This window comes from Populus trichocarpa, chromosome 5 (assembly GCF_000002775.5).
Source record: "Populus trichocarpa isolate Nisqually-1 chromosome 5, P.trichocarpa_v4.1, whole genome shotgun sequence".
Lineage (NCBI taxonomy): Eukaryota > Viridiplantae > Streptophyta > Magnoliopsida > Malpighiales > Salicaceae > Populus > Populus trichocarpa.
This window is the reverse complement of record NC_037289.2, coordinates 9,323,116-9,340,130: the sequence shown is the minus strand read 5'-3', so window position 1 is coordinate 9,340,130 and position 17,015 is coordinate 9,323,116. Positions and strand designations below refer to the sequence as shown.

Genomic DNA, 17,015 nt, shown 5'->3' with positions numbered 1-17,015 from the left:
CAAAATGTAGGCTTATTTTTTTAATCCCATGGCAAATAAAATTGACTGCACGCCGAAGCAAGTCTCAGACTCTCATGGACAGTCTAATAAAATAAATGATTATAATTGAAATTTAAATAATTGAGATTTTTCTAAAAACAGTTTCACATCCTTTCATTAACTGTTGCCATCGAAAACAAACGGATAATCAAATATAATATTACATGGAACAAGATTCGAGTCTTCGCAACCTAAATTAACATAAAAAATAAAAATGACGTGTTTTTTACCAAAATCATTTCATAATTAGGAAGGAAATGCGAATTCCGTAAAACCATTTCTCACTTCAACCTCCCCTAAACCCTAAAAACCCATCCACCTTCCCACTCCACTGACGCACTCCCCCTTCATCAGTTCATTGAACTCCCAGAATGGCGTCCACTCTCCGCCACTTCTCCACCAACATCACCACCACCCAGAAAATCTCCATCTCCATCTCCAAAGCCAAATCAAAACTCCGCACTGAACACGACCCAGACAAAGCACTAGCCATCTACTCCGCTGCTTCTAATAACGACTCCTCCCCTGCGGCTTCTCGCTATGCTCAAGACCTCACCGTCCGCCGTCTCGCCACATCCCACCGTTTCACCGACATCGAGTCCTTAATAGAATCCCGCAAAACGGACCCCAAAATCAAACAAGAACCCTTCCTTTCATCATTAATTAGATCGTACGGGGTTGCTGGAATGTTTGATCAGGCCATGAAAACTTATCACCAAATGGACCAATTGGGTACCCCTCGATCTTCTATTTCTTTTAATGCTTTATTATCTGCTTGCGTTCAATCCAGACTTTATAATAAAGTCCCAGGGCTGTTTGATGAAATTAGTGAGAAATATAGGGTCTTGCCTGATAAGGTCTCGTATGGGATTTTAGTCAAGTCTTATTGTGAGGATGGGAAACCAGATAAGGCGAATGAGGTACTGAGGGAAATGGAAAAGAAAGGAGTGGAAGTTACGACCGTTGTTTATACAACACTTTTGAATTGTTTGTATTCGAAGGGAAAGAATGAGGAGGCGGAGAGATTTTGGCATGCAATGGTCAAAAGAGGGTGTGAGTTGGATGCTGCAGTGTATAATGTGAAGATTAGCAATGCTATGAAACAGGGGCCGGAGAGAGTGAAGGAGTTGATTGAGGACATGGAGAATTCTGCGTTAAAACCCGATACGATCAGTTATAATTATTTGATCACTAGTTATTGCATGACCGGGATGATGGAGGATGCGAAGAAGGTTTATGAGGGGCTGGAGGGATATGGGTGTAAAGCAAATGCAGCAACATTTAGAACTTTGGTTTTTCACTTGTGTAAGAATGGAGAATATGAGAAAGGGTATAGGTTATTCAAGGAGAGTGTTAGGGTGCATAGGATTCCGGATTTTAATACATTGAAATATTTGGCGGAGGGGTTGGCGGAGAAGAAGAAGATGAAGGAAGCAAAAGGATTGATTCGAACAATGAAGAAAAAGTTCCCTCCTAATTTACTGAATGCATGGAAGAAAGTGGAGGAAAGTCTTGGTTTGCATTCTACCGAGGAGGACAAGGAAGTTAAGGAGGCCACAGCTTAGGGATCAATAGCATGTTTATTCCGGGCAGTTCTGGGTTATAAATGCAGCTACAAGCGAATGAACTTTGTTTTGTTCACACTGCAACAGTATGTAGCTTTTCTAGCTCTATTCCTTTTTAGTCTTTACAATACAATTAGCCAGGGGAGCCGGTTTGGGAGTTGCAATGAAATTATGAGCTCCATTTTGTCTCTAAAGAGCTCTGATTTAGCTCATGATTTTGCATTTCCAATGAGGTTAAAGCTTTTGCTTTGTCAATGGCAATAAAGCTTATTGATGTTTGATCCATTATATGTAACAGTGGCTGTTTCCTGCCTATTAGTTTTTCTAGAATCCTTGTAGTGAACCGTACGTAAATGAAAGATCGAAATCCCACAAATTTCTTTCTTAATTGAGCATGTTGTAATTGCAGATAATCTTGGCTGGGAGGCATTGCATTATCGTGTTCTGCAGGAGGTAATGGCCAAGAATGTGTTATTGAGAAGAATTTTTTTTTTTTCTATTTTGAGTCTGAAATATAAGAGATGTGGTTGTGTGGGTTAGAAGTATAGTTCATTTGATAAAAAATAATAGCAATCATGAAAGCATATTCAGAAAACTATAATGGTCCGAACTAAAAAGGAAAAGGCATATTTTTTAAATTAAAAAACGTAATTTTTTCATTCATGAATTTTTCTGTATTTGAATGGCAAACATATATTTCTTTAATGAGAAATAGTGTTTTTTTAAACAAAAATTTATTATGATCATGAAAGAAAATTTCGATTAAAAAATTAAAATCACAAATCAATCATTTTTGCTCACCTATATGAAAAAAAAAACAATAAATTTGAGAAAATTATATACAAATAGATATTTTATTCAATATTAATAAGTAAATTATTTTAAAATTTTTATATATTAAACTAAATACATAATTATTTATAAAGCAATTCATAATATCATCACAAAAAAAGCATAATTGGACAAGCGCTTAAATATTCTCATAAATTGAATTCAAAGAGATTTTTTGACCAAAAAAATTTAAAAAAGGGACAGCTAAGAAAAAGAAATGTGTTTAATTGTTTTTTTTTCTACAAAGCAAATGACACATTGACACATTGTTCGTCCCCAATTGTTAAACAATGTGTCCTCATCTAATTCATTTTCGGGCCACCTCCCATGGCTAGAAATTTAGGTTTTTAGTTTTTAAAAACTCAATTCTCAACTCATTTTCACTATGAACACTCTAAAAACATTCTAGGAACCTGATCAAGACACCCATTTCAAACTTGCTTTTGAGATCATGATGAATTGTTATTTAAAAAACAATACTTATGACATGCTTTCGTTAAAATAATAAAATGATGCATTAGAAAGTAAATGGAGTTTAGATTGAAAAGACACATTTTCTATCTTCTTTTTTTTTTATCTTAAATGATTGAAATCTTTAACAAATTCCTATGTTAATTGTGACTTCTTTATAATTAAAAAACATGTTGCTAATTAAAAAAACAATGTGATTATTTTGAAGAAGATTATGGCCTTTTTATTATGAAATTTATTGTTACTTATTTTTAGAGCCCCACATAAACAAAAAAAATATTGAAAAAAATAAAAAATATATACTAGAATGCTCAGGAAATTATCGAAGATTAGTTGAGGAAGATCAAAATATACAAGATTGAAAAATTTGACAATGTAGTTTCAACTAATGAAAGCCCTATTGGTAAAGAAAATTTAATTTGAGGAGGAAAATTTAATTTTGGATGTTTAAGAACTCAATTGGAATTTTTCAAGGTTTAATTGATTTTATTGAGGGTTTAATTGTAAGAAAAATTGATTTTTGAATTCTATTTAGACTTTAATTTGAAGAAATTAAAGTATGAGGGTCGAATCACAATTTTTAAGAGTTAATTTAGTCAAATCAAGGATTTAATTGAATAAATATTAAAGTTTGATACGCAATTAGGGAATTGATTGAGGAAATCCAAAACCAAGAACCAAACTGGAAAAAAATATGTGAATGTAGGGGTTGAAATTGACCAAATCAAGGGCCAAATTGAAAAAATTAAAAGTTTGTTGGTCAATTGATGGTCAAAATGCGTAAATGCAAAATCAAGGACCAAAACAAAAAAGACGGTTAACTTATAGGCTATTGAGTTTGACAAGGTTGAAATTGCGTGAAATTAAAAGTTTGGAGGCAATTATGAATGAAATTAAAAGAAATTAGGAGAATATAGACTCAATTAAAATTTTTCAATCCCAAATTAAAAACCCTAAACGATGTATCGTTCAGACTTAATGAAGAGAATGTGAGTGACACATCATTCGGTAGACTGACCTCTGTTTTGACAGTTTTGGCTGATCGAGTTAGTAACTTCAAATGAATGAATGTGAAGCTATAAACCTTGAAATTGCACAAGGTTGGATTCAAATGAAAGGTGTGAATCTCCTCTACCAACTTCAAATGGTCTCAGGTGATGATGACGTCAGAATTGCTCCAAAGAGTCCTTAAAGGTGGGCAACTTAGTCAGGCATGACTGAAACATAATTGTACAAAAACTGACCTTATTTTGGTGTGTTCATACACAAAGGTTTCTTTATGAGTTCTTATCAAGGGTTGACAAAATTTACCTTAAGATTAAGGGGCTAGAAATGGATTCAAGAACTCCAAAAATCCTGTAAATACCCTTTTCAGAGTATACCAAAACGAAAGAAGAAAAAAGATAAAGAAGAAAAAAAGTAGGAAAATATTCATAAAAAACCTGAATGTAAAGGTTCAGGAGCCTAACATAAAAGATTTCCTAAACGTTAAAAGGATAGTAAGTTGATGAGAGGCAAAACTTTCCAAAGAAAAGCAAAAGAGAGAGTAGTTGTTCTAGGTATATTTTTTGATCCAAAAGAAGACCCTTGTGGCCTGCTTAAGGTGATTTTTTTTTGTTTTTGTTTTATATTTATATTTATATTTATAAACATAGAAAAGAGGTTTTGAATGCTCAACAAATGATGTTGTATTCACCTCTTAAATGCTATATTTTTATTTATCAAAGTTTTTTTTAAGTTTTCTGATGTTTTTGATATAATAATGTTATTGTTTAAGTTGTTTATATATATATATATATATATATAGTGTTGTTTTAGTTGTTGTTTAATTTAAACAGTGCATGTTTAAGCAAGAATGTTCTTCTTGGGCGTCCTAGGTCAGTTCATGGCCAAAATAAGCTTAGAAGATCCAATTTTGAATCCATATTACATGAACATGTAGGATAGTTTTTGGATTTGTTACCTCATGCATGATTTTGATGCTTTGATGTTATTTGTTATTTTTTAAATTCAAATATGTTTGTGTATGATAATGTGACATGTTGGGATAAAGATAGCATGTTTTAAAAGCAAAAAATGCCTATTTTTTAGGCTTGGAAGTATTGTGTAGTAGCTGGGTTTTTGGGCATGTTCTTCGTGTTTTTAGAAGAACATTATTTTAGCCCTATGATTTGCATCAATTTTGGTCTATTTCTTTGTAGTAAACCATTCGGGTAACTTGATTAGTTGATAATTTAGGGTTTATTCGCATTAATAACAAGTTTTTGATGGACTTTAACCCTAAGGTTTCAGTTTTGAACTGAAACCCATTTTGACAAAATCATGTTTATTATTTGATAATTGAAGTGAATGGATGTTAGATTATTGATCATTGCATGATTTGTAACATGTAGATGCCTTTTGTTTGACCGTATCTGGTCTAACTTAGACTTCATGTTGCTCGGTTGGGTCTGGGCATGTTCTTCGTGTTTTTGGGAAGAACCTTGCTTTAGACCCTTGATTCGAACCAGTTTTGATCCATTTCTTTGTACATAACCCTTGTTTATGCTTGATTAGTAAATAATCTAGGGCTTATTGCATCAATAACAAGTTTTGATGGATTTTAATTCCAGGGTTTCAGTTCAAAACCTATTTTGACAAAATCATAATGTTTAAGTGATAATTGAAGTGAATGGCTACTAGATTATTGATCCTTGCATGATTTCCAACATGTATGTGCCTTTGTTTTGATCGTATCTAATATGATTTGGGTTTCACGTTGCTGAGTTTAGGTTTTGTGTTCTTCATTTTTTTTATGTTTAATCTATTTTGTTCAAGAGTTTCTGAGTTTTTTTGGCGTTTAATCTTTTTTTTAGCTTCGATTTTGTTTTTTGGTTGTTTTCAGGTCAAACCAGGATTTTGGGTTTGGTTTATGGTAGAACCAAAACTTTCGGGTCAACCTAGTGAGGTCAAAATTGGGTCAAGTGTTTAAGATTATGTTTGGTTTGCCATGTTTTTTGTTAAAGGTTTTTTGATTTAAGGGTATGCTTGGCAAACATCTCTTAAACCTATTTTGATAGTTTTATTACTAGAAAAAAATGAGTTTTTTTGCCAAACAAAGATATATATATATATATATATATATATATATATATATATATATATATATTCTTGCATATGGCCAAATTCTAAAATCTTCATGCATATTTTATTTTTATAAAAAAATTATATTTTTTATCATACTTTGAAAAAAATATAAGAATAAGTCAAATGGTATCATAACTAATTTATGATTATCCATAAGAACTGGACCTACATTTCAAAAACACAAAAAAAAAAATCATTTTGTTTCTTTTAATATACGAGATTAATTGTATTTCTGATATTAAATAATAAAATAGTTCATTTTTTTTTATGTTTTTGAATTATAATGGCTAGGTTTTAATCTGATAAGATATGGACTTTCTTATTAATGAAGTTTTTTCTTAAACCGTAGATAAACCAACGATTATAAAACACAACATTATCTTAGTTTAAATCAAATAAATAAATAATGCAGCTTATCTTAGATAAAACGTATTAGGTATTAGTACCTTTACTTTACACAATCAGTCCCTTTATCCAGACTTTGAGACCAGTTAGGGTTCCTAGTGATCAAAATAATAGGTGACGACTCTCATTCATCTTCTTTTACTGATAAAAGATAATAATTTCTTGTCCTTTCCACCCATATTATTCAAGATAATCACGATCTGAAATGATGATCTCTACGTGCGACAATATTCTTGGTTGCTTTATGAATGATTACATATTAACCTAATATGCAAAAACATTTAAATAATTTTCTTATTAATATTGAATGAGAATAAAATATTTATTTTCTTTATTGTAAATTTTTTATTAGTTTTCTCAAATTTATTATTCTCAAATTATTTTTTTATATAATCTTGGAGAGGTGATTCATTTATAATTTTGTAATTTTTTATTCATGCTTGCTTTCACACATCATAATAAGGTTTTGCTTAAAAACCAATATTTCTTATAAAAAAACATGTTCTTATCATAATAAAAAAAAGACATGTGTGAATAACAAGATTAGTTTTTTTAAAAATTAAAAATACATGTATTTTTATTTTTAGTTCAAATCATTATAGTTTTTCAAAAATATTTTTTATAATTTTTTTTATTCAATGAATTGTTGCTAATAAAAAAAAATCATTTTATTGTCAAAACAAAAAATAAATTACATGGATCAAAAGAGACAATTGTGATAAAATAAAATACATCTTTGTCCATATTTGTATTCATTATTATATATGTGAATGTCTATTTTTATCATTGTACAATTAAATAAAAAATAGATTTATAAAAGAAAAGTTATTAAACTTAACTAGTTTTATGTCTTAGATTGTAAGTTGGGCGAGCTAATTTGGTTTGACTTAAGTGAATTTAAAATGTTGTCATTTCAATATTTTTTTAAAAGAATTAAATCAATATTTTTTATTTTTTATTTTTAAAATTAAACCATATTTTGACCAAGTTAATCAAGTCATGAAGACACCTTCAAATTTATTGTCACATTGAGTTAATTTTTATCCAATTTACTTTAAAACTTTACCTGAGGTAGAAGTTATGTCAATGAATTATTATTTAACCCTTAAATACAGGCTAATAAGTTTAATAAAATACTGTGAAAAGTTCCCAATTTCCATGAGAAACAAAGAATTCATTTGTTTTTACATTTTAAAAGAATTTTTAATAAAAAAATTAATTTTTTTTCTTTGCTTCAAATTTTTATTTTATTTTATGTTTTTAAATCGTTTTGATGTGTTAATGTTAAAATAAATTTTAAAAATAAAAAATATTATCTTAATATATTTTCAAACAAAAAGTATTTTAAAAAATAACCGTTATTACAATATTAAACATGCTCTAACTGTTTGTTTTTGTGTTTTAAAAGTGTTTTTGAAAAAATTAAAATTTTTTTTTCTTTGCTTCAAATTAATATATTTTTTAATATTTTTAGATCATTTTAATATACTGATATCAAAAATAAATTTTAAATAAAACACATTTTAAAAAAAAACCTCAACCTAACTCCAAATTGTACCTCTATAATCCAATTGTTAAAATTATTTAATCAATTCATCTATCTATGTGAGTGAGTGTGAGTCCATGATACTATTTTTTTTTTTTTTACCGCCAATACCATCAATTTGCACAGAAGAGAAAGGGCTTAGGGGCTCAGGGGTTTAGAGGAAGCAAAGCAACACTAAAGATAGAATGACAACTCGAATAGCTCCAGGTGTTGGAGCTAATTTACTTGGCCAACACTCATCGGAGAGAAATCAAGATGCCACTGCTTACGTTGGAAATCTCGATCCTCAACTCTCCGAGGATTTACTTTGGGAATTATTTGTTCAAGCCGGTCCTGTTGGTTAGTAATACCTTTTTACTTTACTTTAGGAAAATGTGGTTTTATTTTTAAACCTCCCTTTTCTGTTGTTGTTTCAGTTAATGTCTATGTTCCAAAAGATAGAGTAACAAATCTTCACCAAGGATATGGATTCGTAGAGTTTCGGAGCGAAGAAGATTCTGATTATGTAAGTGGGTTTTGAATTTCATCCGCGGTTACTTGTCTTTTACAAGAAAAATAGTTCATAATTTTATATTATATGGTTCAAACAAACGTGGGATTTATGTTTTACTTTTGGATTTTGACTGTGCAGGCAATTAAGGTTTTGAATATGATTAAGCTTTATGGGAAGCCAATTCGTGTAAACAAGGTATGAGAATATTGTGTGTTCATGTTTTTTTTTCTTTGTTAATATACATGGTTATATAGTTTTAACGTTGGGTTTTATTTGGGTGGCCGATCGTGGTTTTAGGCGTCGCAAGACAAAAAGAGCTTGGATGTGGGAGCGAATCTCTTTATTGGAAATCTTGACCCTGTAAGTTGTTTAATTCTTTCAAAGGATGCTTATGAGAATATGAACTGTTTTGTTTCTTTTAATTTTGCGGCTAAAAGCTGCCTTTTTTGTTTCTTGCAGGATGTTGATGAGAAACTTCTGCATGATACTTTCAGTGCATTTGGAGTAATTGTTACAAATCCCAAGGTAATTATTAGTTTATGTTTACTTCTTTAATTTTGACGTCCATGAGTCTTGAAAATGAGGAGAGAACAAAAATAAATCAAATTATGATGCTTTGACCCATGCTTTTTTTCTTCATACATTGCTTTTGTATGTGCTTTCATGAAGTTTGCAATGGTTAACTAGTCAATGTTGTTGTGACACCTTTAAGTCCAGAATTTGCTAATGAGACCCCAATGCCAAGTTTAGAATGCTATCAAATTGGCAGAATACAGAGGGTATCATTTGCTATGATATCAAACCAAGTGCTAGTCATTTAGTGTATAAGTTATGGCATCGATTGACGTGGTGCAAACTGTCACAGGCCAAGCTCAATGCTCTGCAAAGCTTGTCCAGCCAAATTTCTTGTTTATAGTGGTTACTTTTGTGCCATTGGAGCTTGTATATAATGTGGTATTTTAGTTAGATCTTGGTATGCCAGCCCTAAAGCACAGAATGGACCTGAGCTATGAGCAAGAGCTTTGGAGCATTAGCGGAGCATTGTTGATGTTACTGATCAATGTAGTCACTGCGTAAGACACTGATGTTTGCTAAGCTTGCTGATTATAGACTATTACTGAGCAGTTATTGTAAATAAGCGAAATGAAATTCAGTTTTATTATGATGCATTGGAATTATCTTACATTTGATGAATAATGGGCAGCAATTAGTCTGATTTGTATTAAGTGAGAGAAGAAATCTGGGGAAAAAAGGGTTGTTCTTGATTGCTTTAATAGGTTGACTATCCAAATGCATGCTTAGGAATAAGGATGGGAAGAAGCTTTGAATTCTTAAAATTGCATGAATATGCATCTCTGTATATTTTAGGCATAAACGTTTTGCTTGTCAATCATAGGAAGTGCAGATCTTATTTACCACTGTTTTCTAGATATCATTTTAATGCATATGGTAGAATGTACCACAGTGATTTAGTGGACATTTGGATGACTTGCCTGTTCTGATTTCTTATGAATGACTTTTTTCTTGTCAATCTTGGAAAGGGTAGATCTTTTTTAAATTTGTTTTATATATCATTTTTTGCAAGTGAAATGAATGTAGTGGAATGCTTGCGGTTTAATGGACATCTGGGACTCAGCTGTTTTAATTTTGGTACCAAGAAGATTCAGAGTAACTCGATGATTAGAGATCGTTTTTCTTTATATGAACTTACAAGCAACATATTTCAAACATTCTAGTGCATTGATTTCTTTTGTGGATTTGACTATGAATCCCTAGCATTCTAATTATTACCTATTTGTGAATTGCTGTTCTTTTTTTGTCTTGTTATTATTGTATCCTGATGTTTGGCATTGATATTTTCAGATAATGAGAGATCCAGAGACTGGAAATTCCCGCGGTTTTGGTTTCATCAGTTATGGTTCGTTTTAGGCATCCGATGCAGCTATCGAGGTAATTCCTCATGTTCTTTTTGAAACAATCAGTTTAAATAGTTAGAGATAAGCACAAATTGTTGGCTGTGTTTTCAGGTCATTTTGGACTGTGGGAAGTAATTTTACTTTATACCGAAAGGATGTTAAACTACAGATAATTGTATTAAATGCTAATCTGTTAGGTAAATGCTGGATGAGATAAACTGCTTAATGTTAGATCTTAAGATTCCATGAGCACTCGGCTTGATTTTTGGCTTATATTGACCAAACAGAGTTGATCAGTTAATAGTATTTTGGACTTCAACAGGCAATGAATGGTCAATATCTTTGCAACCGTCAGATAACAGTCTCATATGCGTACAAGAAAGACGCTAAAGGGGAGCGCCATGGTACTCCAGCAGGTGAGGATTTTTGTCATCGAAATGTTGCTTTAAATACCCTATTTACAAATTACAATTTCTTTTGTCGCCCCTTAGTATAAGGGTCCTTTGAAATTAACTAGATGAATACCTGTCTTCTTTTTTTGGAATGTAATAGAAAGTTTCCATTGATGGTTTCATGTATTGAACTGGTTTAATTGCTCTGCCATCATTGATGCAGAGAGAGTTTTGGCTGAAAGCAATCCAACTAACCAAAAGAGCAGGCCCCATACTCTGTTTGCTAGTGGACCTCCAACACTTCCCACTCATGCCAATGGTGCTGTGATGGCACCTGTTCCTCCACGGCCCTTTGCAAATGGCGCCGTTGCTCAAGGACCAGTTCCAGCACTGCACCGACCACCCCCACTAAATGCAGCATTCACACCGATGCAGGTAGCTGGACAACCAGCTTGGCGGGGTCAGCCACTGCAGCAAGGTCAACCAATGCCTCCACCTCCAGTTCAATTCAGGCCACCTCCTCCAAACATGCCTCGACCTCCTCCACAGGCAGCTCCTATGTTCCCAAGACCTCCCCCACAGCACATGGCAATGGAAGCCCAACCACAAGTTTGGCAACAGCCACCACCACCACAGCATTTTTCTGGGAGGCCCCCTATGCCACAAATGTTGATGCAACCACGTCCTCCACCCAATGCACCACCACCACCACCACCAAGTTGAGACTAGAGCAGCTGCGGCTATTCATCAGCTATTATTCTGAATGTTTTTGTATCACGTGTGCGCTCATTGTAGGACATTTTCTTAATTAGTACCATAGAGTTGGTAACCTAAATTGTCCTTAACAATGTTACAGCCATCATTTTTGCTTAGTGACTGGAGTCTGCACACTTCCCCCGGAATATTCATTTGAAGTAACAAATCTCGGCTTGTAAAGTTTCTAGTCACGTAAAGGATCCAGCTGGCCACCGTGTCTGTATAATGAGGTCATTGACGATCATTAATACCAATTATTTGCTTAATTATTTTCATTTGTAGTTTAACTAAAGAGTTGGTCATCATTTATTAACTAGTCAATTCTGGTCTATCAGGCCATTAATTCTGTTTATCCTCGGAAGGCGAGTTGGCGTAAGCACAACATTCATATTCTCTGAACAAGTCGAGTTCTTTTTATTTGAAGATTTATGCAACAATCTCCATTATTTCCATTAAGGTTGCCATCATGTGAGTCTCACTAGTATTACCAATTGGAAATGCAAATTAGAGTCTATCATTGTAATGAGAGTAGTTTGAATAAAGTTTTGTTCTGTCGTATCTAATCGTCGGTGCTTAATATAAGCATGTTCTTTGGCATTCTTAACTCGCCTCTTCTCCAAAAATCAGTGTAACCATATGATTCATGTTCAGGAATTCTTGCTTCAGTGACACTTGGGAATGTCTGGTACGTGTGGTCTTCTCTAATGGATGGTTGCTACGTGTGTTTTCGGATCTCAAATGAATCGGGATTCTTGAGAAACCCTTCATAAAAATGCCATTGACATTCGACTGTATACGTATGCATATAGACTGTGGTTGAATATTGCATCTTGTATTCTAATAAATTTGTTACTATTTCATTGCATTGATTAATTCAGACTTGACTTGGAAGGTTTATCCAATCTCCAACTCAACACTTAAACTATAATTCCTACAACTCAAAGCTCAATTGCAGCTTATCATTTTATAAGCTTTGCTAGTATCATCAAAATTTGGAACATGAAGTCTCATAAATTGTAGTTGGTTTATTGGCTTACCAAATTCATCTTCTTTAAATGGGTTAACTAAACCTAAAGTAAAATTACTCCCATCTTTATCATTACTTGAATTAGAGTCATTATTACCGTTTTCACTTTCTATAATTTTAGGTATCAAGATTAGATTAATTGTATAACTATTCTAAATGGACAAGCAAATTGTGATGTTTGCGTAACCATTTGAGTATAACTTGAGATACGAGTATAGTCATTTAAGTCTATTGTTCAAGTAAAGCTCTACGTATCCCAATTCATATTTGATGGCTACTGTAATCATAGACTTCAAATTGACATAACAAGAAATATACATATCAACATAACTAATTAGACATTCCGCAACTTATATCCTCCAAGTAATATTAACTTCAAGATTTACCATGATTTCACCAAATGCCTCTATATAATGTCTAGTTTAACACTAAGAATAACATTACTTCCTTTAATATAAAATATTATTCTCACTATCAATAATAGTACCACCGTAATAATATAATAATATCATATTAAAAAATATATTATGTAACTAACAAGTTTCAATGTTATCATATAACAATTTTAAACAATAATTAATTCATCTAATTTATAACTATTCTAACCATAAAAATATCAAACACTAACCATTTTCTACAATTCTAAAAATATTACATATTTGATAAAATTCAACAATTCTCCAAAAATTTATCAATTCTTATCAAAATTTATCAACAGAAAAAAAAAAGCATAATCTTCAATATAAAAAAATATTATGCAATTTTTTTAAATTATAAAAAGAAATTGAAATTTAAAAAAATATATGTAAAAATTGCATAATTTCAAAATTTTAAAAGGTTACACTACTCCTAGAAATGCAATCAATTAAATTTCAATTGGCTATGCTATTAGTAGTATATGCTATTAGTAGTAGTGCTAAATTGCATTGCTCCCAGCAACATAGCTTATTGTGCTAATAGGAGTAATGCAACCTAAGAGTGTTAAAAAAATTAGTTCATTTATAATATTTGTATTATCTAACCAAACTTAACCCATTAATATTAAATAATATGAATATTATGGATGATAATGGATCAATAAAATCATGGGTCTGATAACAAATTGAGTTTTTTTAAATCCTGTCAACTCGACTCAATTTGTATACTGTATACTCTTTTTATCTTTATATTTGATAGTTTATGGATTAAATATTTATTTTTATTTTATTTAGAAATGTTTCGGCTCCAAAGTTTTTGTTAATAGATTTCCTATTAGATTTTTTTAACGTAACAAAAAAAAAAAGATTTGTCTCTTTTTTGAGGGGAGAGGGAGGTAAAATTTAATGGTGATGCAAAATATAAAAATTAAATCTAATATTATGAGTGTCATGACACCTATAATCTAGGTTATAAGTCTGTCTCTAAATGCGGATCTATAAAAATTAATAATATAACCTCAATTCATGGATATGTGTAATATTAAAAAAAAAATTAGCTCAACTTGATATATTCAGCCCAATTGAGGCTAAAAAAAATAAATAAGTTAGGTTTATAATTTATAAATTATTAAAAATTGAGTTGGATATAATTATAAACCTGAAACAACTAAACTATATTAATGAACACTTAGCGTAACCATTTGAAGTGTTTCTAGCTATGCTAGGAAGATCTATTTATCTCTTATCAGTTTTTTTTTTTTTTTTGTAAATTATTAAAAATAATTATTGAAGCTTCATTGGTGGGTCCTTACTGAGAAGCAAAACAAAGTAAAAGGTTTTCATGGTAAAGGTTTTGTATTCTTCTGAAGTTCTGTTTTCATTATGTGTACCAACAAGTTCCATGAAATCACATCCAAAATTGTGGTCGGTGGTGTAATTTTGAACAAGAGAAGCAATAGTTTTTTTTATTTTTAGTTTAACGTGGGTGTTCGGGCCAGCTTGCGCGCACCTCGACTAATCCTACGGGTCCTGAAGTTAACGACCATGTAAGTCTCCAGTGGACATTATATGAGTAACCACAGGGTTTGAACCTGAGACTACAGAGAAAGCAAATCTCTTGGTTCCAAACTCTTATTACTGTGTCACCACCTAGATGGTTGAAGCAAATCAATAGCTTTTTATGTGATATGAAGGATGCATCTTTAATTTCTAGGTTGGATTTGTTGTTTAGGTACTGCCATTTGTGATCTTCGGTACGTCAAGGAAGCATAAAGTCAAAGGGGAAATAGAAAGGGAACAAATTAGTACCACAACCCAAGGATTTAACATCACTAATCTAAGAGTAAACTCCATTTTATATTTTACCATAAATAAATTAAATCCATTTTCACACCCTAAAAGAAAAGGTGAATATTCTAATTTTAATCAAAACAAAATAAGAATATATATATATATATATATATATATATTGCAGAAATGAAAGAACTTAGGACTAACACAGCGAGTCCAAAAAGAGTGGTCTGCTCCATTGTATTTTTTTTGAATCTATACAGCGTTGCTATTCCATGCGACCCTGTCATTTGTCTTCTTTTTCGCTTAACTGCTCCAAAAAAAAAAAAAAAAAACCTATCCGGTTGAGTCAATCTCTTTTACATAATCAATCAGATCCTTTAAAAGAGAGAGATTTTCTTGCCAACCTGGATTGATTGGCTACCGAGAAAGGAAAACAGAATTGAAAACGAAACTGAGATTGAGATGATCTGAGTTTGGGAAATAGAAATCAATATATATATACACTATTAACACTATATATATACTATTAACACCGTGTTAGGCCTAAACAATATATAGAACTTTTGTGATATGCTATTAATGTATAGAAACTGATCCAGACACCTGTTGTTATTTAAAAAAAAAACAGAGAGAACTTGTTTGATGGATCCTCTCAGTTGCGAAAGGCATTTTTTGTCTTGCGACCAATTGAAGGTAACATGGTCGAAATCATATTTTTTAAAAATTTGATTTTTTTTATATGGTTTTGATGACTTAATATCAAAAATAAATTTTTTAAAATATAAATATATTATTTTAATGTATTTTTAAGTGAGAAATATTTTATATCACAATCGCTATTATACTTCCAAACACCACTCACCATTAACACTTGATTAATATGCTGTCAACAAAAATAGCGTGCAAACATGGACTGCGACTGAAGATGGATATGATGAAGCACAGTGACAACAAGCAAGCCTGCTAGGGATCCTGATATGTTGGATTCGAAAGATGTAATCTCTTGGAGACAAGGGCACAGTATCCCAGTCAGTTTCCTTAGGCAGGCAAAGAATCTATGACACCGTGTGTTTTCTAGGCACGCTGAATTATTACCACTTCCAGTTAAAATTCATTTCCCTTTGGCACGAGACCATAAAAACTCTTGGGGATCCTTTAAATGCCGAGCCATTCACGGTATAACAGAACCCTGTTCATTATCTATAGTATTTATCAATTATCAGAGGCCAGTAATAGTATTAGGGACATTTACATTTACTCATGTATGAGGCCAGTCACTTGCAGCCCCAGCTGAGTACTGCAGTAACACAGAGAAAGAGAGTGCTATACATTGGCACTGTTCACAATCACAAGATTACACTATTTATCTGCGCTCTGCCTCGGTTTTAGATATTTTTATTTATTATAAAAAAAATTTATGTGAATGTTTTTTTGATGTATTTTTGTGTTTTAAAAAATTCAAGTTTAAATAAAAAAATTTATGTATACATTTAATCAAATAAATCAAGAACTATGTGTGTGAATAAATAAATAAAAAGTCATTAACGATATCTAAAAATAAAACTTAAAAAATCAAGAAACAGGTGTAAATCAAGATATTTAATCTCAAAAGATGAGACATTTATCCGGTTGTGTTTTCTAAATTTATTTATTAAAGTAATTTTTTTATTTAAGCAAACGATAATAGAAATAGAGACACAAATTAAATTTATCAAATAAAAAAATAAAAAAAAATCATGCAAGACTGCACATATTAGAAAATCAGGGCTTAAGCTTTTTTACCCAAAATCCCGTTTTTCAACTCATTTTTTACCCAAAACACCTATAAAACACCGTATCAACCGTGATAAAACTATTTATGGTCTCAAAAAACCACCCCAAAAACCAAAATTAACTCGAGCTCAAATCTGTTTTTTAATGAACTTTAAAGGTAAAAAAACCTAATATGAACTCCCCTCATCAAATCGAACCATTTGACACAAATATCATCTGTTTTGGTGGCCTAAATCGGTGTCAACGACATTTCTCTCTCTCTACCGCTGGAATTCAGTAGTCTCTCTCTCCTCTTTCAAAAAAAAAAACTTATGTACCATAATTGAATTGGAAAAATATTAAGGTATTGAAATTGTATAATTTGCGTGATTTTTATAGTTCAAGACCAAAGTGTATCTTTAAGGAAACTTTTGGCATGTCATCCATGTTTGGTGCCCTTTTTCATTTTGGTCCTTCTTCTTTCAA

The 17,015-nt window shown here is 31.6% G+C and overlaps 1 protein-coding gene and 1 pseudogene across 2 annotated transcripts; both read left to right on the top strand.

Annotated features, from left to right (window-relative positions):
* Positions 1-269: 269 nt before the first annotated feature.
* Positions 270-2,191, top strand: LOC18099300 (pentatricopeptide repeat-containing protein At4g36680, mitochondrial). 2 transcript variants are annotated; one of them, XR_008059283.1, is made up of 2 exons: positions 270-1,690; positions 2,014-2,191. XR_008059283.1 is itself a non-coding variant. In XM_052453142.1 (1 exon), the coding sequence occupies exon 1, from the start codon at positions 411-413 to the stop codon at positions 1,602-1,604; it is 1,194 nt and encodes a 397-aa protein (XP_052309102.1). In that variant the 5' UTR covers positions 270-410; the 3' UTR covers positions 1,605-1,992. The 2 variants fall into 2 exon arrangements, 1 of the variants encoding a protein (XP_052309102.1); XM_052453142.1 differs by lacking the exon at positions 2,014-2,191 and having other exon boundaries at positions 270-1,992.
* Positions 2,192-8,089: 5,898 nt separating this feature from the next.
* On the top strand, positions 8,090-11,815 carry LOC18099299 (uncharacterized; annotated as a pseudogene).
* Positions 11,816-17,015: the final 5,200 nt, after the last annotated feature.